The sequence below is a fragment of the Ornithorhynchus anatinus genome, chromosome 8 (assembly GCF_004115215.2).
Source record: "Ornithorhynchus anatinus isolate Pmale09 chromosome 8, mOrnAna1.pri.v4, whole genome shotgun sequence".
Classification (NCBI taxonomy): Eukaryota; Metazoa; Chordata; class Mammalia; order Monotremata; family Ornithorhynchidae; genus Ornithorhynchus; species Ornithorhynchus anatinus.
Window position 1 is genome coordinate 530,687 of NC_041735.1, and position 23,615 is coordinate 554,301.

The 23,615-nt window shown below is 57.9% G+C and overlaps 1 protein-coding gene across 1 annotated transcript in view; it reads left to right on the plus strand.

The window, feature by feature from the left end:
• FBN1 (fibrillin 1) overlaps window positions 1–23,615 on the plus strand; it is a 77,020-nt gene that overhangs the window by 16,817 nt on the left and 36,588 nt on the right. The window contains 5 exon segments of the mRNA XM_029070440.2: window positions 460–555; window positions 1,097–1,192; window positions 20,871–21,068; window positions 22,704–22,829; window positions 23,077–23,202. Coding sequence (XP_028926273.1) covers window positions 460–555; window positions 1,097–1,192; window positions 20,871–21,068; window positions 22,704–22,829; window positions 23,077–23,202 — 642 coding nt within the window.

Consider the following 23,615-nt stretch of genomic DNA (forward strand, 5'->3'; position numbering starts at 1 on the left):
AGAACACTGCACTAGGCACCTGTTGTGAGCAGAGCACAGTGGTAAGCACTCCTGTGCAGGGTTGGGGAGCAGTGAGTCTCCCCAGTGGCTGGCCCTGGCCGGCAAACTATGCTCTCCCCCGGGCAGGGACTCCTAGCAGGATCCACCTCAGGTGGCCAGATGGGTGGGTTACCGCAGCTCCCGGGGACCAGGAGACATCCTTGGGCAGCTCCCTCTTCATCCTCATGCTGAGAGACCTCCCCCCGGAGCTGCCAGAGGCTGATGTGCCCTGCTTGACCCCCTAAACGCCCTGGGGCCCCAGCCTAGGGTCAGCACGCCAATCTCCCCCAAGTGCCTAGCCCTCCCGACTCTTGGTCCCCCCAACTCCCCGATCCCCGGCCCTCCGACTCCCGGACCCCCTCCTCACCAGCCCCAGTGAGAATGGTGACCGAAGCTGCTCTTTCTTTTGTCCCCTTTCAGTCCAGCACTGCAACGTGCGGTGCATGAACGGTGGCAGCTGCAGCAACGACCACTGCTTGTGCCAGAAGGGCTACACGGGACCCCACTGTGGACAGCGTAAGGAGCCCCCGCCCCCACCAGGCTGAGCTACCGGGCCCAGACTTCCCTGCCCCCTTACACTGGTTGTGCACTGCTGGCTTGGGGGCCCTGAGTCCGGGCAGCTCCTCAAGGGGTCTCCCCTCACCCCCAGACTGTGCCTCCCCAACCCCGCCCTCCGATCCAGGCCCCTCATCCTGACCCCCTCCTTACCATGCCACCTGAAACTCACCCCCGATCCTGGTCCCTTCCCTAACCCCCCATTCCGAACCCTGCCTCCTTGACCCTACCCCCGACCGTGCTGCCCCATCCCGCCCCTACAACTGGTGAACCTACAACCACTGTCCCCACAACTGCGCCCCCTCCACCCTGCCCTCCTACCCCACTGCCAGCCCTGCAACCGATCCTGGGCACGGACAGGGGAGACCAAGACCAAAGGCTCCCAGGAATCCCAAAGGCCCCGGGGACCCAACCTGCTGCCCTCATCCTGCGGTCCTGGGGTCCCAGGGGAGTCCCTGGCTCTGCCTCGGGGTGCTCCCTGACCATTCCCTGTCTCCTGCAGCTGTGTGTGAGAGTGGCTGTCTGAACGGTGGGAGGTGCGTGGCCCCGAACCGCTGCGCCTGCACGTACGGCTTCACCGGACCCCAGTGTGAGCGAGGTGAGTGCCCGCGGCCCTGCCCCCGCCCCCTGCCCGGTTGGATCTTGGGCATTTCTGGGTCTGTGCACCGTCGGCCCTGCCCCCCAGCTTGATTGTGTTCCATCTCAGTTCACGAACCGCGGCTGTTTGGCTCTCCTGCGGTCACTGCTCGGTGACCCTGCGCGGCCTCGAGTGTGGGAGCCGAGGTGCTGGTGACCCGCTGTGCCTGCCACCTCGGGGTTGGGGATGTGGTGCTGAGAGGGCTGTAGGGGGTGCTGGGAGGCTACTCCAAGGCCTAGTGGGTGGGCACCCCAACAGCTGTGTAGACCTGCAACTTGGCACAGAGCCTGATGCCTTGTTGCCACCATGTCTGTATCTGTCTGGCTGTCGTCATCACCATCATCCTCATCATCAGTCGTATTTATTGAGCGCTCACTGTATGCACAGCACTGTACTAAGTTCTTGGGAGAGTACAGTACAACAGAGTTAGCAGACACGTGGCCTGCCCACAGTGAGATTTCAGTCTGGAGGACGAGTTTAGAGCCTAGTCTCCATCTAGTCTACAGTCTGTCCAGCTAACAACAGTTGCACCAGCCTTCTTGGTCCTGTTTTTTTTGCTTCTTTGCATGTCCTTGCGTTGTTTGATAGTGTTCTACCTAGGAAGTCGAATCCAGTGTCATGAATCAGCTTTCTGGTGCTGGTGACAGTCCTTGTTTTGTGTGTAGGGTTTCCCGGGTATAGGCTGGTCCATAACTTATTGCCAGCCCAAGCTCTGTGCCGAATCTGCAAAACGAGTCATAATCATGAACTTCTTTCCAAGTGCCTGAAGAAAACAGTTGTAGCGCACAGCAGTTCTTGAATGTCTCTTCACTCTACTGGACACCTTATGGGTATAGGTCGTGCTACTCGGTACCTACTGTGTCGGGAGAGCTATACTGGGCACCTACTGAGTGCAGAGAACTGTACTGGGTGCCTCCTGTGTTCAGGCACTATACCGGAGGCCTATTGTGTCAAAGCACCGTACTGGATACTTAGTCTGCAAAGAGCGCTGTACTGAGCCCCTGCTCCGTATGGAGTGCTGTACACTCGTGCCTGTTATGTGCAGAGCACAGTCCCGGGTATTGGTTCTGACCCGTGCTGGCATCGGGAACCTTGAAGCGAAGTTAAACTGCGTGTGGCCAGGGTCCAGGGCCCTGGAACGGCTGCCCTCCGTGGGAGGGGCGGGATCCCGAACAAACTTTCTCAGAATCTTTTCTTGCCGAAGAAACCCCCCACCCCCCCGCCACCAGAAACCGGGCTCCACCGACGGGGGGAGAGTGGGGCTGCGCCCCCCCCACCCCCTCCCCGCCCCGCGGCCTCTGAGCCCCACCCCCACTGCCCCTCCTGGAGACCCTGCCCCCGCTGTCCCCTCCTCGGGTGGCCGCCCCGATGGCCCTCCCCGCGGCCGCACGGAAAGCGCAGCCCTGCGTGCTGGAGGGAGGGGCCGGACTCCGCTGCATTCGGAGGAGCGTTGCAGCAGCTGGGAGCTGGCAGGCGTTGGATAAACTTGATTTCCCAGCAGCCTTCCAAAAACCCGAGTGTTGACACAGACATTTCGTTTCTGGGGTTGTGTAACTGTCTGCTTGTCGTGTAGCGAGTCCTGCTAACGTGGCTGTTGTTGGGGGAGAGGGGGGCGCCGCCGGAGGGGATGGGGGTGGTGCTCCCCCCTCTAGGGCTCTGAGGCCTATAAGGAGCGACCGTTCGGCCATCCGTAAATCACGCAGCCCGGGCAGGGGGAATCGTCACCTTTATAGAGACCGGATAGTACCGGAGTGCGAGCATCTTGGGAGCTGCGGGAGGCGGCTTTGTCATGGTCGGACGTGGGAGGGTCTGATCCGCTTCGATTCGGGCAGCAGGGATCGCGTCCAGCGAGGGTTAACGCCGGCCCCCGGGCCCGCCGGTGTCCGCACGTCTTCTGTCCATGTTCACAGCCGCCCCGTCCTTACCTGTGTCTCTCCGGACTTGCCCGCAGCCTCCCGTGCCCTCCCGCGTCCCCTCGTGCTGCCCTGTGTCGTCGCTCCCTCCCCCCCGCCCACTCACATCATCCCTCATGCCCACCTGGAGCCGCAGGCCCAGCCCTGCCCAGGGCGTCTGTCTAGCCTATAGCTCCCGCGGGGCAGGGGGCACATCTGCTGATTCCTCTTCCCAAGGCTCGATACAATACCCTGCGTACAGTAGGCACTCAGTAAAAAAAATGCATTGGCTGGCAGGCTCTGCCATCCTCCCGTCAGGACAGTGTGTCCGGCCTAGGGAGTCGTAGGTCTCAAAGGCGACCCCCACCCCCCGACCCTCGGCCCCCACGTCCTCCCGCTCCCGGAGGCCGCGGTCCCCGGCTGAGCTGAGCAGAGCAGAGCCGGAGCCCCCGCGGGAAGCAGATGCGGTTGAAAAAGGGGAGGTAGGTTGAGGCCGGGCAGGGGGGCAATTTGGCCTTGAGACTGTTACTTCATGCCGCCTCCTGATTGGCCTAGGAACAGCCCAATGCCTGCAGCGGCGGGAGGGGGGGTGGGGGGTGCTTATGGCCCTGGGTTCTTCCTGATGTCCACCCACCTGGGCCTGGCATTTTCCTGAAGCTTCGGTGCCGAAGGGGAGCAGCAAGCTAGAGGAGTGGAGAGGACTGGGGTCGGGAAAAACCCCAAGTGCTCCTGCCGGGAGGGCCTGGGGCCTGCTGGGTGCAGAGCACCGCACTGAGCGCCTGTGGGCAGACCACTGAACTGGGTGTCCACTGTGTGCAGAGAATTTATGACCTGCAGGGCATTGAATAGGAGACCCGCCGGGGGCAAGGGGCTGCACTGGACGCCGCGGGCACAGACCCAAAGTCAGCTGAGTTGGTGCAATCCGGAGTTTCGTACAAGGCTCCCCTGCGGTTGGTGGAGGGTGACTCCTGGCTTTCTGTCCCTGCCCCAGGAACGGTGCATCCCGGGACTTCCCTTCGTCTGCGGGATCTGACACCTGGCCCCCACCTCGCCCACCAAGGCACAGCGGATTAGGGAGGACGGGACAGGTCCCGGCCCCCGGCCCCACCCCGGCAGCATCAAGGGGAGGTGGGAACCCCCCAGGGCGACCCTCCATTGGTGGCTCTGGCGGAGCTGGCCCGATGGCAGAGTGGCGGATGGGACCTCTGGGGGCGGGGGGGGAGGACGGGAGTGGGAGTGGGGTATGGGTGTGCGCGCCTGTGTGTGTGTGTGTGTGTGTGTGTGTATTGGTGTTAGGGGAGTGTGTCTGAGGCATAGAGAGAGAAAGAGAGGGAGAAGGAAAGGGAAGGGTGGAGAGAGCTGGGCAGGGAGGGGCCGGGGGAGCAGAAAGCAAATTGAAGGAAGATGTGAGGTTGAGAAGTCTCCAGGCAGGGTGGGAACGAAAACTCTTTCTCCGCCTGCCTAGGCAGCCGCCCAAGGGGCCCAAGCGAGTGTTTCCCCAGCTCATCCGTCCTCCTCCAGCCTTGGCTGCAGGCTCCGGCCCCCCGCCCTTCCCCCAGGCCCCCTCCTCCCCCGTCCCTCCCCGCAGCCCCCCTCCCCCTCCGCTCCTCCTCCCCTCCTCCCCGGCTGCCGCCCAATTCCGGCCCAGTCTCCCCACACACGAGCTGTCGAGCTGTCGGCTCAGCGCCGGGCAGCCAGACCCGTCACAGCCCTGGGCCGGCCAGCTGGGGCCGGGAACGGAGGGTCACCCTTGACCCTGCCCTCATGCCTCGGGTATTCCCCCCCTTCTGCCCCCGCAGACCCGCCTCCCCCCTCCCCCATTCCCCACCTAGGTCCCGGCCACTCCCATTCTGCAGTCCCCGGCCAGTTTACCCCCCGCACTCCCCACAGTCCCCCGACTCCACAGCCCCAACCTAACCCACTCCGGCACCCCTCATACTAAACCCACAGCCCCCGCCCCGCCCATCCCCTCACCTCTCAGATCGATCCCCTGGTCCCCCGACACCGTAGTCCGGGCCCAACCCGCCCCCACCGACCCTCGTGCCCCTCGGATGTAGCCCCCAGCCCCCCAACAGCATAGTGCAAACCCAATCTGACCTCACGGTCCAGGCCCAGCCCTCCCCCACCCCCCTCAGACTCAGCCTTCCCCCATACCTCTCAGCACCCCGACCCCTGACCCCACCATCCAGCCCACGCCCCTCAAACCCAGCCTTCCCCCTTTCCCCTCAACTCCCTGACCCCACAGTCCCAACCCAGCCCATCCCTGCACACCTCATACTAAGCCCCCAGATCCCCGCCCCCACCCCCCTCAAACCCAACACCTCTAACCTCACGGCCCTGGCCCTGCCCACTCCCCGCAGTCCGGGACTGGCTGTCTGTGAGCAAGGCCCTAAACCTGGGCTCTACCTGGGACTTTACCCCGAACCGGCCTAATCTGCGAAGCAAACCCATTTCAACTCTCACGGCCTCAACTGGCACAACTGTAAAGTGGGCGTTGCGAGGACTGTTAACAACCAATCATCGCCCTTCAACCTCCCCGAGGAGTGTGAGAGAGGGGGGGCAAGGGTGAGGGATGGGGGCGCCGCAGAGGTGGCCGTAACTGGGGAGTTTCGTCCTGAGTCCGCTCCAACGTGGGGGTGGGCCTGGGACTTGAGGGAGAGTCTGGGCCTTCTCACCTTGAGAACTCACCTCCCAGGCCACTTTGGTCCGGTTTTGGGGCCCGAGCCCTGACTCTCCCCACAAACCCTGACTTTCCTCGTCGATCTCTGAATTTGCCCGCGAGTTCTTACTGTCTCCCCGAGTTCAGACTGTCCCCCTGAGCTCAGACTACCTCCCTGAGCTCTGTTCCCCTGTCCCCGCAAACCTTGACTCTCCCCTCGAGTTCTGACTGTCCCTCCCCCAAACCCTGACTTTTCACCCAAGCCCTGACTCTCCTCCCAACCCTGATTCCCCCCACCGCCCCCCGAGCCCTGACTGTCCCCCATTGACGCTGTATGGGCACTTCTCCACTAAACTGCCTAAACCCCTCTGGCTCCACTCTTGTTCCGGGCTGCACAGTAGAGATGGGAGCGTTTATTTAGCGCCACGGGGGTGGGGCACTGTACTAGGCGCTTGAGGAGTACAGAATAGCCATGTGACACGATGTTCCCTGCCTTCAAGGCCCTGACATGCTTACATCGCTCCCCCCCCCCGTTCCCCCCCCCCCATGGGAATGACGTCAGGCTCCACATACGCTGAGATGTCTGATCTCGGGGTGGGTGGTCCCCTGGGCTCGAGGGAGAGAAGGGAGGGGTGGGCTGGATCTTTTGGCCCCCTCCCCCTTGCAGGATGGATGATCTGGAGCCGTGGAGGGCCCTGCCCCGCCTGCGTCCCGTGTGTCACTCTATTCGGCTCCTCCGACCCTCACCCCCTGACTCTAGTCCCACATCCCCAGCCCCACCCTTCCTTCGGCCCTCGACCCCCTCTCCTTGCACCCACTCGGCCCTCGGCCCTCATCCACCCTGTCCTCGGTGCCCTCACCTCCGCTCCCTGACCTTCAGCTTCCATCCTCGCCCCCATCCCTGCCTTCGCCCCCTTCCACCCCCGGGCCCTCGGCCCCCATCCTTGCACTCATCCTACCCTGGGTGCCTCTGCCCCAGTCCCCGGCCCTCAGGCCCCAACCTCGCCCCCACGTTCGGCTCCAAGCTGTGTGAGCTGGTCAGCGACTCCGTCTTAATGCAGGATTCAGATTCTAAGAACCCTGAAGCGCTTCCCCCCGCCCCCCCGAAACTGAGTGAACGGACTCTCCGGGCCCTCAGCCCCAAGCCCGGCGGCCACAGAGAGGGCTCAGGGCCTGCAGGCCGGGGTCCCACAATTTAGAACCACGCCAGAGAGTAGCACAGCTCGTGGGGGTGGGGAGAAGGTCTCGGGACACTTTTGGGAAGGGAATCCCGATCCCCAGGAAGCGGACCGTCCACAGGAGCCTGGGAAAAAGGGCCCAATCTGTCATCCCCCGGCTGGCTCCGGGAGCTTCCTGATGGACCGTGTCAACCGCCCCCAATCCAGCGCTCTGCACTCAATAGACGACCAGCAGGCGCCCTGTCCAGCACAGGAGGCTCCCAGCACAGTGTTCCTCACATAGCAGCCGCCAGCACGGCGCCCAGCGTACAGCAGGCGCATAGGACAGCGCTCTGCCCACAGCACAGAAGCGCAGAAGTGATGCAGCAGGGCAAGAGAGTAAAGGAGATGAAGGCTTAGTCGGGGAAGACCTCTTGGAGGAAGTGCGATTTTAATAAAGGCTTTGAAGATGGGGAGACTGGTGGCCTGTCGGATATGAAGAGGAAGGGAGTTCCAGGCCAGAGGCAGGTTGTCGAGGGGCGAGGGGTCGGTAGCGAAATAGACGAGATCGAGGTACAGTGAGTAGGTTGGCGTTAGAGGAGAGAAGTGTGCAGGCTGGATTGTAGTAGGAAATCCGTGAGGGAACGTAGGAGGAAGCGCCCTGATCGAGTGCCTTCAGATCAATGGTGAGGGGTTCCTGTTTGATGCGGAGGTGGATGGGCAACCCCTGGAGGTTCTTGAGGAGTGGGGAGTCGTGGACGCAACGGTTTTGGGGGGGCTCGGAGGGTCACGTAAATGAGTCGCGTTTGGGCTATAGGAGGCATTGAGAAAAAGTGCCGGTAGAGAAGGTGAGCGAGGTTAGCCTGCGGTTGCCCGGCTGGACCCAGTTAGAGGCAAAGCGGTGGGTCTTGCCCATCCCATCGTGTTGGGTCCGGGCCAGGCCCGTGCTCGAGTGGAAGCCCCGGGCCTGCGCGGGGGCGCTCAGAGCAGGGCGGGGTAAATCCGGCGGAGCCCTTGCAGTTTCCTCGGTAAGAATCGCCTCCCGCCCCGCTCCTCATCGCCCCCCGCCCCCCGCCCGGCCCCGTCCCGCCGGTCCACAGGGCGGAGGCCCGCGCCCGCCCCGACCCGGTGACTAATGACTGAACGAATGCGCAGCGCCCAGGAATGCCGAATCTGTCGGGGAGAAATTGATGGTTTGACGGTGTGCGCCTCCCCAAGAGTTTAAAATATTCAGCTGCTCTATTAAACTCTGATTCAACAAAGACTCAAACGCGAAGTATGCATTAGATAAAGTTGTTGGTTCGGGACCAAAACTTGAATCAAAAACTCTGAGACTCCCAGAAGCAGCTGTCCTGAGCGCTGCGCGGGCGCGCGCACCCGGTGCCGGTGGAAAGGGGAGGGAACCCTCGCGCAGGGCGGGGGGTGGGGGTGGGGAGCCTGCACGGTGCGGGCGGCCCCGCGCAGGGACTCCGGGGGATGGCGGTGGCCACCGGGGGTCTGCAGGGACCACCCCCGTCTGGGAGCGCAGGAACTCCCAGAGCGCGCAGCCATTCTCGGGGAGGGCAGGGACCCCCCTCTCTCCCCCGGAGCGCAGGGCTGAGATGCACTCGACGGCGCGTTTGCCCGCGGCAGTCCCGCAGCGGTCCCGTGGCCCAGCTGAGGGGTCAGTGGGCTGTTCCCACGGCTCCCGGCCCGGCGCCACGGTGCCCAATGTGGCGGGTGCCTGGATCCCGGTTCCCCGGAGCGGAGCGCACGTGTGGGCCACGACGGCGCCCGGGGAGCTCCGGGCGGGCCGCGGCCAGGCGAGGGTCACTGCGAGGAAACCAGGCCGTTTGGTCGCTGGTTCCTCTCTAATCGCAGACCGGAGGCCGACCTCAGTGGCGGGGCGGGAAGCCCTGACGTCACGATCCGTTTCTGGGGTCATTGTTCTTCGGGAGAAACCACGGAGACGCAGGGGCGGCCTGAGTGGGGGGGCCTGGATATGAGCGTATTTGTGCGTGCCTGAGAAAGAGAGAGGCGGAAAGGAGGTCACTATTAGATGCCTGTGTTAGTGTGAGCGGGTATGTGTGTGTGCGAGCGGGTGGTGGGAGGATCTGGAGGTCTCTATTAGGAGATGTCTGTGTGCGTGTGTGTGCGCGCACGGCCGGGGTCAGAGGACTTGTAGGTCACTGCTAGTAGATGTTTGTATGTGTCGGGGAGGAAGGGGGAAAGGACCCGGTAGTCCGGAGGATAGTGTTAGTGAATGCCTATACAAGTGTCCGTGGGAGGTGTGGGGGCGGGGTTGAATTATTATTAATTATTAATCATATTTATCGAGCGCTTACCGTGTGCAACGTGTGCCTGTCCGTGGGTGTCTAGGTTGGTGTGTATCAGTGGGTTAGTGTGTGGCTGGGTTTGTGCGTGTACCTGTGGGTGTCCGGGTGGGGGCTGGGGAGCAGGGAGGGGGTGTGGCTTGGGAAAGGGTGTGGGACTGGTTAGAGATGGCATATCCGAGTCACCCTGGTGTGGGGTCTTGCGGACACTTTCAGACTCCTGGGGCTGGGCTGTGCTGAGAGCTGGGGGCCAGGGCCAGGATCCCAAGCGGCTTCCGACAGCCTCACCCGGCTCGCTCATCAGCAGGGAGAGGTGGGTCAGCTTCCTGCTGATGCTGGGATGCCAGGCTGCCCTGTGGATGGCCAGGAGCCGCTGGGGCACGGGGAGACCCTGTTTCCCCAGACATCAATGTTGCCAGTGTTGACAGCCTCACACGTGGGCAGAGTGTAGTGCCAGGTTGCCAGAGCGTTGTGCCAGGATCCCATTGTGTATAGAGCACTGTGCCGGGCTCCCACTGGGGGCAGACACTGTAGTGGACACCCACTGTGTGCAGAGCATTGTGCTAGGCTTCCACTTTGTGCAGAGTGCTGTGGCCGGTACTCATTATGTGTAACACATTATGTCAAGCATCCACTGTGTAGAGCACTGTGCCAGGGGTTCACTTGTACAGGGTTCTGTGCTGGGCACCCACTGGCTGCCGAGCGCTGTGCTGGATGTCCACTGTGTGCAGAGCACTGGATCCAGACGTTCGTTGTGTGTAGAGTGCTGTGTCAGGCTTCCACTGTGTGCAGAGCGCTATGCTGAGGCGCTATGCTGAGTCTGATGAAGCCATAAACAGATGAGGACATGGCCATGGGGCCTGGTGAAACCCAGCCAGGAAAGCCACTGCCCTCTTCCTCCAGCCCTTCCTCCAGCAGCCGGGGTCCTTCCCTGAGGGCCCCGCTGGCCACAGTGGTGAGGGGAGCGTTTTGGGCCTCATGGGGTTCAGCTCCTGAAGTCCCACTGTGGGACAGGAGCGGTGACCGATGCAAGTCAGAGGCGACTTGGCTGGTGGGGGTGAACTGGGTTGTGCCGGCCAGGGCCCTGCTGGCTTGGAAAGCTTGTTAGTCGCCTGATTGATTCCGCCTGAGTTTCCGGCAGGAATGTGCTCCTGGGGGAACCTTGTTCCCAGCCGCGGGGGAGCCAGGGGGCCGGGGAAGCCGGGGAGGGGAGGGGGAGGGGGCAGAGAGAGCCAGAGGCTTGGGCAGAGCCTGTAGTCCCTCTACCTTCGGTCCTGATTGATACTCGGGACACCTGCCCGGCCACCGTAGCACAGGCTCAAGGACACGTGTCTGTTTCTGCCAGGTGGAGGTGCTGGAGTTTGGGAGTGTAGACCTTTCCAGATGCTAGGGGCTGGTAGTAGATGCTTGTGGCTAAAGACAGTGTAGACCCTTCCAGCTACCAGACAGTAGACCCCTCCAGCTAGTGGCAGTTGAGATGCTTCCAGCTAGCAACACTGTAGACACTTCCCCCTAGAAACACTATAGACCTTTCCACTTAGTGCTAGTTTAGAGGCTTGGAGCTAATAGAAGTGTGATCCCTTCCAAGTAGTGGACCTGTAGACACTTACAACTAATGGTAGAGTAGATATTTCCAGCTACAGGCAGTGTAGATGCTTCTAGCTAGCAGCTGGATAGATACTAGTAGCCAGCAGACCAGATGCCCCAGCTCTCCAGGCCCTAAGTCACACCCATCCCAAGAGGCCCGGGCACCTCTTGCCATGGGGCGGGGTTCGTCCAAGAGGGGCATGAAGCCCAAGGGGATATCTGCCCCTCCCAGGACCTCCTTCCCAGAACCCTCCTGGGACCTTTCCCGGGACAAGCTTCCAGACTGCTTCTACTGTACTGTATCAAGATCCCAACCATGATCTTGGGCCCCTAGAGCGTCTCAGGGTGCTGCATTAGGGCCTCTGTGCTGTTCTCTATGCCTTGGGCACCCTCTTGGCACTTGCTCAGGGCCCACAAACCCTGCCGATGCTGTCCTGGGGAGCAGCTAGGTGGCTAAGCCCCTTGTGGGATCAGCTCAAGTCTCCATCAAGCAGGGCTCTGGCCAGCTTCCCCATGCACCTGGACAGATTTCTCCCAGGCTTGGCTCCTGTGACAGGGTCACATCAGCCTCTTCTGGGCAGGTGGGCAGGGGAATGAGGGTGAAGGTGAAGCAGTTCACCTTTCACCTTCACCCTGTCCCCAAGATGGGCACTTCCCAGTGTAGGGCTGGGGTGGCTGGCGTGGTGGCAAGGCCAGGAGTGGTGTGGGCCAGCCCGCAGGGGGTGGGGTGGGGGGCAGTACGACTGTGCTGCGGAGACCCTGGCTACTCTTGAGGGTTTTTCTGAGAGCAAACCCTTCCTTCCTAGCTGGATTTACTAGCAGCAGGACTGTGGGCTGGGCCAAAAGGATACTGGAGTTTCCAATCAATCAATGGTATTTATTTATTGAGCCCTTACAGTGTGCCAAGCATTGTTCTAAGAGCTTGGGAGTATTCAATAGAATAGAAAATACAGTACAGTAGAAGCAGTGTGGCCTAGTGGAAAGAGCATAGGTTCGAATCCTGACTCCGCCACTTGTCTGCTGTGTAACCTTGGGCGAGTCACTTAGCTTCTCTGTGCCTCAGCTATCTCATCTGTAAAATGAGGATTAGGACTGTGAGCCCTAAATGGGACAGAGATTGTGTCCAACTTGATTATTTTGTATCTACTTCAACACTCTGTACTTAACAAATACCATAAAAAAAACCTAAACTTAATAGACATGTTCCCAGCCCACAAGGAGCTTACAGTCTCGAGGGGAAAACAGACATTAAAATAAATTACAGAAAGGGGAAATGGCAGAGTTCAAGATATGTACATAGAAAAGCATCATAGTGGAAAGAACCCAGTCTTAGGACTCAGAGGATCTGGTTTCTAATTCCGACTCTGCCATGTCTGCTATGTGACCCTGGGCAAGACAACTTCTCTATTCCCCCGTTCCCTCATCTGCAGAATGGGGTTTTAAGATCTGTTCCCCCTCCTACTTACACTATGAGTCCCATGTTGGACCTGATTATTTTGTATCAACCCTAGTGCTTAGTACAGTGCTTGACACATAGTGCTTAACAAATACCGCAATTGCTATTATTATTACAGATCCAATTGCATAAGCAATGTAAAAGGGAGGGCAAGTAGGGAAAATGAGAGATTAGTCGGGAAAGACCTCAAGTAATGTGATTTTAATAGGGCTTTGAAGGTGGGGAGAGCGGGGGTACGTTGTATATGAAGGGGGAGGGAGTTCTGGATCAGAGAGAGGATGTGGGCAAGGGGTCAGTGGATAGACAAGATCAAGGTACAGTGAGTGAGTTGGCACTAGAGGAGTGAAGTGTGTGGGCTGGGTTGTAGTAGGAAATCCATGAGGTATGGTGGGAAGAGGTGAGCTGATTGAGTGCCTTAAAGCCTGTGGTAAGAAGTTCCTATCTATTGTGGAGGGGAATGGGCAGCCACTGAAGGATCCTGAGAAATGGGGAGATGTACACTGAACTTGTTTTAGAAAGATGATCTTGGCAGCAGAGTGAAGTTTGGACTGGAGTGAGGAGAGACAGGAGGCAGGGAGGTTCAACCAGGAGACTAATGCAGTAGTCAAGGTAGATTAGGATAAGTGCTTGGATCAGTGTAGTAGCTGTTCGGATGGAGAGGAAAGGGTGGATTTTTGCCATGTTGTGAAGGTAAGCCCAATCAAATTTTGATGACATTGAATATGTGGGTCGAATGACAGAGATGAATTGAGAATTATGCTAATCCAGGCTCATCCATTGGCTACCACTGTCTTCCTGCTCTCAGCCTCTTGTGGTGTCCCTGCCTTTTCAGAGCATCTTCCCGGCCTCCTTACCTTCGATCTCCCCTTTACAGATCTCTGCCATCAGCCTCTTGGGCATCTGTCCTGTTTTGGTCCATTCTCTGCACACAGCAAGAGTTCCCCAGCATCCTGCCTCCAGCAGCCAATTAGGCATCTGCCCTGCTATGGTCCATTCTCCACACACAGCGAGAGTTCCCCAGAACCCTGCTGTCAGCAGCCACTCGGGTATCTGTCTTACCATGGTCCATGTTCCATACACAGGGAGGGCTCCCAGTGCCCTACCCAGTGCCACTGTTAGGATGGCATTGGAAAAGGTCTAGAGAGGTAGTGGAGCACTGCCTGAACTGGATTGGAAAGGGGGAAGTGGAGCAGCTCAGAATGGGGGAAGGGATTCATTCATTCATTCAATCGTATTTCTTGAGTGCTTACTGTGTGCAGAGTCCTGTACTAAGTGCTTGGAAAGTACAATTCATCAATAAAGAGAGACAATCCCTGCCCACCCTGGACTCACAGTCTAGAAAAAGGGAGACAGGCATCAAAACAAGTAAACAGGCATCAATATAAATAAACAGAATTATAGATGTATACATATACGTATGTAAGTGTTGGGAGGGGGCAGGGAGAGGGTGGTAGAACACAGGGAGCAAGTTGAGGTGACATAGAGGGAAGGGGAATCTGAGGCGGGGGGGCTACTTTGGGAAGGCCTCCTGGTGGAAGTGAGCCTTCAGTAGGGCTTTGAAGGGGGTAAGAGTAATTGTTTGGCAAATTTTAGTAGATAGGGCATTCCAGGCCAGAGATAGGATGTGGGCTAGGGGTCAATGGTGGGACAGGTGAGATCGAGGCACAGTGAGAAGGTTAGCGGCACCAGAGGAGGGGAGTGTGCTGTCTGGGATGTAGAAGGAGAAAAGGGAGGTGTGATAAGAAGGGGCTAGGTGATGGAGAGCTTTGCAGCCAATAGAGTGGAGTTTGGGGGATGTGTTGGGGGTGGGTAGGAGTAGAGTCAAAACAGCTCACACTACCTAGTGTTGCCTACGCAGTCTGGCCACATGTCCAAGGTGACGATCCCTTATAGGCCAGTGTTGGCCCTGCCTGGCCACCCCGAACTGAGAGACCGGCCCAGCCAACACTGGGCCCGACTGCAGGGAGGCCAAGGTGGCGGGGGGGGTGGGGGCAGGGCGCTGTACCTCAGCCCAGGGTATGTGCTTGCACGGTTGCCCCCAGAGCTGCTTGAATTACACCCACACATGCTGCAGTGCCCCTCGTCAGTAAGTCAGTCAGGTGATCAGGAGTGTGTATTGAATACCTGCTGTTGCACAGAACACTGGCCTAGGTGTTCAGGTTGGGACAAGAGAGTTAGTAAACATGGACCCTGTTCTCAAGGACCTTACAGTACAGTGGAGAAGACAGACACTAAAATAAATAACAGGTAGTGGAAGCAACTAAGTGTAAAGGATATAAACGTAAGTGCTTTGGAAGCAGTGGCTATAGAAATATCCAAGGGCTTAGGTGAGCAGATGATTGTAAGATCCTTGTGGGCAAGGAATGTGTCTACTTGTTGTTATATTGTACTCTCCCAAGTGCTTAGTACAGTGCTACGCATACAGTAAGCACTCAATAAATGATTGAATGAATGAATAAATGAAGTGTTTAAATTATAACAATAATAACAATAATTATGGTATTTGTTAAGCGCTTACTATGTGCCAAGAACTATACTAAGCTTTGGGGTAGCTGCAAGGCAATCAGGTTGTCCCATGTGATGCTCATAGTCTTAATCCCCATTTTTACAGATGAGGTAACTGAGGCACAGAGAAGTGAAGTGGCTTGCCCAAGGTCACACGGCAGACAAGTGGCAGAGCCAGAATTAGAACCACGACCTCTGACTCCCAAGCCTCGTGCTCTTGCCACCGGGCTATGCAGAATGGCAGTTTGAGAGGAGCAGAGAAGGGAGATTAATCACGGAGCAGCTCCTGGAGGAGATGTGATTTCAGAAGGGTTTTGAAGATGGGGAGAGCCATGATGTACTGGTTGTGAAGGGGGAAGGAGTTCCAGGCAGAGGGGATGGTGTGAGCAAGAGGTCAGTGGAGGCAGGTGAGACCGAGGCACAGTGAGTAGGTTGGCTTGAGAGGAGCAAAGTGCGTGGGCTGGGTTGTAGCAGAAGAGGAGCGAGGATAGGTCGCAGGGAGAGAGCTGATTGAGCTCCTTAGAGCCGATGGTCAGGAGTTTCTGTTTGATGCGGATCTGTATGGGCAGCCATTGGAGGTCGTTGAGGAGCCAGGGAGGCTGTGATCCTGACAGCAGAGGACTGGACAGTATGGAGTGGAGAGGGTGGTGAGTGAGTGGGCTGAGAAGGAGCAATGAGAGAGGAGGGAGGAGAATCAGGAGAGAACTAGATCTGAAAAACCAATTGTGATACCAGGAGAAGGGGGTGGTCCAGAGCGTCAAGGGCTGTGAGAGATCAAGGAGGATTAGGATGGAATAGAGTCTGGAGCTAGATTTGGCAAGAAGGAGGTCATTGTTGACCTTGGAGAGAGAGCAGTCTCTGAGGAGTGAGAAAGGCGGAAACTGGATTGTGGAAGGTCAAGGAGGGAGGTGGAGGAGAGGAAGCGGAGGCAGTGGGTGTAAACAACCTCCACCCCGGGTCTGTGAAGGTGCCCCTTCGCTGGCTGCTCTGACACGCTACAGATACTATCCGACCTTGGTTTTTCTGAGGCAGCTCTCTCCCGGTTCTTCTCCTCCTCATCCGGTTGCTCCTTCCCTGTCTCTTTCACCATTCTTTCTCTGCCTCTCGGCTCTGGAGTGTCCCTCAAGGCTGTGTCCTGGGTCTCTCTTCTCTTCTTTAATTTACACTCCCATTGGCTTCCCCAGCTTCACCAGCCAACTCTACAAGGATGATTCCAAAAATCTGCCTCTCCAACCCCAACCTTTCTCCTCTGCAATCTCACATCTCCTCCTGCCTCCAGTATGACTTTATTATTTATTATTATTATCGTTATTATATTTTAAAGTGGGTACTATGTGTCAAACACTGTTCTAAGTACTCAAACATATAGATAAAGTCAGTCAGGTTGGACACAGTCCTTGTCCCAGATGGGGCTCACAGTCAAAGTAGGAGGGAAAACAAACATAGAAACCCATTTTACAGAGGAGGAATCTGAAGCACAGAGAAGTTAAGTGACTTGCTTGAGGTCCCACAGCAGACAATGAAAGAGTCTGGATTAAAACCCAGATGCCCTGATGCCCAGGCCCCTGCTCTTTCCAGTAGGCTATACTGCTTCCCATCTCTTTGTGGATGCCCCACCAATGCCTCAAAGTCAACTTGTCCAACTTCATCCTCCTTCCCAAATCCTTTCCTCCACCTTTTCCATCACTGTAGATAACATCACCATTCCCGCTGACGCTCAACCCATAATCTTGGCCTGATCCTTGACTCTGTCAACCCTATATTCTGTCTGTCCCCAGATCGGGTCGATTCTCCCTCCCTAATGAAGGTGAGCCCACTGGTAGTTATTATTATTAATAATAATAACAATAAAAATAATGTTGGTATTTGTTAAGTGCATAAGTTAAGTACTATGTGCCAAGCACTGTTCTACAGCCTGGGGTAATAATATGATGGTATTTGTTAAGTGCTTACTATGTCTCAAACACTGTTCTAAGAACGGACACAAGAAGGTGATCAGGTTGTCCCACGTTGAGCTCACAGTCTTAATCCCCATTTTACAGATGAGGTAACTGAGGCACAGAGAAATTAGGTGACTTGCCCAAAGTCACATGCTGACAAGTGGAGGAGCTGGGATTAGAACCCATGACCTCTGACTCCCCAACCCCGTGCTCTTCCACTAAGCTACGATGCTTCTCCATCTCTAAAGGATGATTCCAAAAATCTGCCTCTCCAACCCCAACCTTACAACCTTGTAAGTACAAGGGTTACCTTGTACTTACAAAGTAATCAGTTTGTCCCATTTGGATCTCACAGTCTTAATCCCTATTTTACAGATGAGGTAACTGCGGCATGGAGAATTTAAGTGATTTGCCCAAGGTCACACAACAGACCAGTGATGGAGCCGGGATTAGAACACACCTCTGACTCCCAAGCCCATGCTGTTTCCACTAAGCCACGCTGCCTGGGAGGGGGTGTTCGCAGTGGAGCAGGGACCACTCCTGCAGGTCCACAGGTGCTGACCTGATGTCCAGCTGCTACCTAGGAACTTGAACCTGGCCCCAAGGGAAGGAAGTGTAGCTAACTGGTGCAGAACTGAGTAACTGAGGCGGGGGGGAGAGGGAGGGGTTGGAGGGCTGCCAGGAGGTCTGTGGCAGCCCCTCCCCAAACTCCATCTCACTGGTCTCGGGCAGCGAAAGCGCCAGCCTGACCCTGGCCCTTCTCAGGTTCGGGTTGTCTCGGGCTGAGCACTGGGCAATGCGGCTCACTAATGCCAGTGTTCGTCGAGGGCTTGTCTTCTGAGAGCTGGGATCCCCGACACTAAATCCTAAATCTTCCTCGTGCTGACCACCAGTAGGTGCCAACCTGGACTCCCAGCCAATCGAGGGCCTGTCCAGGGACCAACTCTGCCCCCGCTGGGGATTCCATCCCTTTCCCTTCCCCTCCCCTCTCCATCCTGGCCGGCCAGGGGTCTCCCAGCAGTCCAGGGCCGAGGGACCACAGCGGACCTCCAGGGATGGGGTCCTTCCGGCAAAGGGCCATGCCAGCCACTCCCAGTCCCCTACTCGTGTTCCCTTTTTCCACCTCGTCCTCCCACCCGCCGCTGCTTCCAATAACCTGCTGGGCTCTTGCGGCCCTGGAGATGGAGGGCAGGGCTACATGCCCACTTCCCCGGCCTTTCGCCAGGAAGAAGGGAGAGGGCTTGGCCAGGGAAGCTCTCCCCTGGGCCTGCCTGCTGAGGGCTGCAGCTCAGTCCTCCAGCCTCAGCCGGAGCAAAATGAGAGCCTCCCTTTTCCTTCCTCCCTTCTGCCTCCTGTCTCCTCCCTCCTGCCTTTTCCCTCTTCCCTCCTCCCTCCTGCTTCTTCCTTCCTGCCTCTCCCTCCTCCCCCCGCCACCTTTCTCTTTCCTCCCTCCTCCCTCTTGTCTCCTCTTTCCTCCCTCCTGTCTTCTCCCTCTTTCCAACTCTTTCAATCCCAGCCACCTGATTCTTGCTCTGTTGGTAATTTTTGCCAAAAGCAGTGTTCACGGTAATTAGAGTCTAGCGCCGAAAATTACATCCTTGTGTCTTCCCTGCAATCTTGTGGTTCTGGGACTTCAGGAACAGAAGTTTTGTGCCTGGGCACAAATCTGGAGCCACGGGCTCCTCTTCCCTGGGAATCAGGTGCCATGGGCACCGAAGGTCCTCTTCCCCTGGGAGCTGGGTGCTGTGGATATTGCAGACTCCTCTTCCCTGGGAGTTGGGCGCCATGGGCACCGTAGGTCCCTCTTCCCTAGGAATTGGGCATGGATAAGGTTGTTTCCAGCATCTGGGAAGTTGTCCCGGAGAGGTGGGGCAGGATGGGTCAGACCCTGAGGCCAATGCAGCGGGATCCTGAGTTGCCGTGGCCTCGGCCCCCTGTGGACGGGCGTGCCTTCTGCGGGCACATGATTTCCTGCAATTCATCCTCCAGCTCCATCTGCACGGGAGCAATCAACGGACAGGCCAGGGAGGCCAAGAGTCTGAGGCTTCCCCTTCCTGGGCCCAGCGTGGTCTGGGAACTGACCAGCCACCAGGGCCCCAGACAGACAAGAGTGTGACTGACTTTCCGGTGAGCCCAATGAGGGAGCGAGTGGAAGGAGTTGTGCCTGGGGGCCGCAATCGTATTTTTCATTCAATCATCATTTTATTAAGCTTTTACTGGTGTGCAAGCCCTATACTAAGCGCATGGGATAGTACCATACAACAATGAACGGACACAAGAAGATTCCAGTCTAGAGGGGAAGGCATCCTGAGCCCAGTCCCATCCCTGCCCCTGGCCTCCTGAAAGGCCTTAGCAAGCTCTTGAGCTTTTCTGGCCCCTCACTGGGAGCATCCAGACCCAGGGTGACCCGAGAAGATGGGCAGCTGAGCCACTGGGAATTTCTGGCATCAGCTCAATGCCTGGAAAGGCAGAATGGAATATGCCGTGAGCCCCTCGAGGGGCAGGAGATCCAGAATGAACAGTGAAAGTGCAGGTCCAGTTGGCACTGGCCTCCTGGCAAGTTGATTGCCGGCTTCTGCCCATGTCTCTTGCCAGGTAGCCAGGGAGACTCCAGGATTTACCAGGGCACAGGCCTTCGTCTTGGCCTCTTGTCACTGATCTTGTTTTATCTCACAGCAGTCCTAAGGAAGAGAGAGGGACCGGGATCATTCTTCCCATTGTGCAGATAATAATTAAATAGTAACTTTGGCTGCTATTGGTTAGGTGGTGACTATGTGCCAAGTACTAAACTCTGATGGTGAGATACAAGATAACCAGGGCAGAAACCTGAAGACATTGAGGCCCAGAGAGGGTGGGCCGGCATGAAGTTACCCAGCTGGGAGGGGGTAGAGCCAGGACTAAATAGGGAAGGGGTGCCCCAGCCCCCGGACCTGTGCCCATTCTCCTTTCCTTTCGACCTCGCTGCTGCCTGGGTTCTCTCTTCCAGGGAAGTGGAGGCAGGGGCATTCAGCTGCCGGCATATTAAAAAATTGTCACACAAACTTGTTTGGTCTTCACATTCTGGGGTTGCCTCAGCATGGAGGCGGCCCTGGGGTGGGGTTGGAGGGACGGCTCTCTTGGGCTGGCACCCTTCACACATGTTCTGCCCGTGGGCTGGCTTTGGCAGTGGCTGTGTGCTCTGGGCATGACAAGACCCCCGGGAGGATCCCTCATGGAGCTGCTGCTTGTGGGCCGGGCAAATGGGGGCCAGCGTTTGGGGTTCCCAAAGTTACCTGCGCCCCCTCGCCAGAAACACTGCCGCCTCCATAGATGAGCCCTGGCCAGGCGGACTCTGAGGACCAGGCTTTCTCTGCAGACTGGCCCCGTGGTGACACGAAGCTGCAGGCTCTCCATGACTCACGTCTCAGCCGCTTGGAAAGTTTTGCTGTTTAATAGAGTAATTGAATTGGTACATTCAGTAAAGGCCATTGTTTCATTCTCTGAAACGTCCAGAACAGAGTTGCAGACTCAGTGAAATCCGCAAACGGGAATCAAATTGGCCTGAGTGTTGTAAGCACAATTTTCCAGAAATCTGGGTTTCAAAAATTGGCACAGGGGACAGGTTGCCCAGAACCCCTCCCGGGAGAAGCAGCCCAGACCAGAACAAGAGCAGCTGCATACTGAGCACCGCGATGAGTCCCTGCCGGGTGTAGAGCACTGTACCTTGCTGCTAGTGTCTACAGAGCACTGTACCCAACTCTTAGTGTGTGCGGAGTACTGTAGATGATATTTGGGAAGCAGACAAAAGTACTCCTCCCACACCCTGTGTCTCCTCCCCCCTGCCCCGCCCCCCGGGCACTTAGGTACCTGTCTTTATCCTCTGTTCTGTCCTGAGTCCAGGGTCTCATGGGAACTCAGACCCATGAGTTCCTCTCATCTAGGATTCCAGTCCCGGACCATCTGGAAGTCCCCCCTTTTACCTAACTTAAGCGCCTCTAGCTGCAGCACGATGCTCCCGCCGGGGGATCAATGGACGGTGGACGGCCCCTGGCCCCCCCCCCCCCCCACCCCGTCTCCCGCGGCCCGGGCCCCGGGGCGGGGGGAGGGGAAGGTGGCCCTGACGGGACCCCCGCCCCCTTCTCTCTCTGACAGATTACCGAACCGGGCCGTGCTTCACGTTGGTCAGCAACCAGATGTGCCAGGGCCAGCTGAGCGGCATCGTCTGCACCAAGATCCTGTGCTGCGCCACCGTTGGACGGGCGTGGGGCCATCCCTGCGAGATGTGCCCCGCTCAGCCGAACCCCTGCCGCCGAGGCTTCATCCCCAACATCCGCACCGGGGCCTGCCAAGGTACAGACGCGGGGAGGGGGAGGCCGGGGCCGGGGACTGCCGGGGTGTTCCGACAAGTGCCCCACCACTTGTCTGCTGTGTGACTTTGGGCAAGTCACTTTGCTTCTTTGTCCCTCAGTACCCTCATCTGTCAAATGAGGGTTAAGGCTGTGAGCCCCTTGCAGGACAGAGCCTGTATCTAGCCCAGCGTTAACAACAGTGCTTGACACGTAGTAAGCGGCTTAACAGATCACCATCATCATTATTGTTATTATTATACAGCCCGGGGGAGTCGGGGGCGGGGCCTGTCAAGGTAGACGCCCTCACTAGGCCTTGAGAGCAGCACGGGCTAGTGGATAAAGCGACGGACAGGACTGGGAGTCGAAGGATTTGGGTTCTAATCCCGGCTATGCTATTGGTCTACTGTATGACCTTGGGCAAGTCACTTTCACTTCTCAGTGCCTCAGTTACTTCATCTAGAAAATGGGGATTAAGACCATGAGCCTCATGTGGAACAGGGACTGTGTCCAACCCGATTTGCTTGTATTCACCCCCGCTTAGTACATAGAGTGCGTGGCACATAGTAAGTGTTTAATAAATGCCACAATTATTATTATTATTGGTGGTGATGATTATTATTATGGTATTTATTAAGGCGCTTTTTACGTGCTGGGCACTCTACTGGGAGTTCCCTACTCATGCTGGGAAGCAGCGTGGCTCAGTGGAAAAGAGCCTGGGCTTCGGAGTCAGAGGTCATGAGTTCGACTCCCGGCTCTGCCACTTTTCAGCTGTGTGACTGTGGGCGAGTCACTTAACTTCTCTGTGCCTCAGTTCCCTCATCTGTAAAATGGGGATTAACTGTGAGCCTCACGTGGGACAACCCGATTACCCTGTATCTCCCCCAGCGCTTAGAACAGTGCTCTGCACATAGTAAGCGCTTAACAAATACCAACATTATTATTATTATTATTACTAAGCACTGTGGTTAGTACACAGTACAATACAAGCAAATTGAGATGGACAGAGTCCCTGTCCCACGTGGGGCTCACGGTCTTAATCCCCATTTTCCAGATGAGGTAACTGAGGCCCAGAGAAGTGAACTGACTTGCCCAAGGTCACACAGCAGACCATTGGGATTAGAAGCCGTGACCTCCTGACTCCCGGGCCCATGCTCTGTCCACTACACCGTGCGATGGTAGTAATAGTAGAACCACGGAAGGGTTAACTGGGGCGCAAGCCGGCAGACGGGGCTGGGGGCGGGACCTGCCGGGCGTTGTTTGCCGAAGGCAACCAGAAAGTTTCTCTCCCGGTCAGATGAAGCCTCTTCCCTCCCGAGGGAGCCCAGTTGACAGTGACTGGCCGGCGGCCTGGCAGGGCAGGGCAGGGCAGGGCAGGGCAGGGCAGGGCAGGGCAGGGCAGGGCAGGGAATGTCCGGCGCCCGCGGGGTGCCATCGCCCCTGCCCTGGCCGGGCCGGGTCTGCGCCCGCAGCCTGTCTCCGTCGCCCTCGCAATTGCCCCCTCCCTCACCGGTCTCGAAGCCAGAACGGGCCGGGACCGTTGGGTTAAGTGGGTCTGGGGGACCGTCCTGGCGACTGCGGGCGACCGGGTGAGCCGGAGCCAGAGGGTGAGAGCAGGCCTCTGCCTCTGCCTCCGCAGATGTGGACGAGTGTCAAGCCATCCCTGGGCTGTGCCAGGGGGGCAAATGCATCAACACCGTCGGCTCCTTCGAGTGCAAGTGTCCGGCGGGGCACAAGCTCCACGAAGTGTCGCAGAAGTGTGAAGGTAGGCCGGGAGGGAGGGGTGAGGGTGTGGGGGAGAGGACAGCTGGACGGAGGGAAAAAGGACGCCGACCGGGCGCGGGGGGAGGACAGAGATGGGGGACGGCCGGGCGCGGGGGGAGGAACGAAATAAGGGAATAGGCGGGAGAGGCTCGGGACCGACTGAGCGGGCGTCCGGATCGCCGCCGCCGCTGCTTGCTGCCGGGTGCTGGTGCCCCCGAGGCTCACCGCCCAGCCCCGTGCCCTGGCAGATATCGACGAGTGCACCACCATCCCCGGAGTCTGCGGCGGCGGCGAATGCACCAACACCGTCAGTAGCTACTTCTGCATGTGCCCCTCGGGGTTTTACACTTCGCCGGACGGCACCCGCTGCATCGGTAAGTAACGCCGGGGCAGCGACGGCTGGCCGGAGGTTCGGGGGCAATGCACGGTCGGGCCTCTGCTCGACGTCCGGGGGAGGTCCGGGAACGAGGGAATGGGAGGGAAGTCAGGGGAGCCTGTCCCGGCCCTTCTCACCCTGACTGCCGGGACCTAGATCTGACCTGAACTGACCCGACTTGACCGTTCTGGGAACGCATTCAGCCTTGACCATCGTCGTGTGTGTGTGTGTGTGTGTGTGTGTGTGCGCGCTCGCGCGTGTCCGTGACCACGGATGTATGAATGTACACCGTATACACCATGAGTTTGTGCTCTGGCGGGGAGTCTCCCGCGCGGAGGAGGAAGGGGAGGAGCTGGAGGAGTGAGTGCGGCGGTATCCTCGACAGTCAGCCTTACGGGAAACCCACAAACG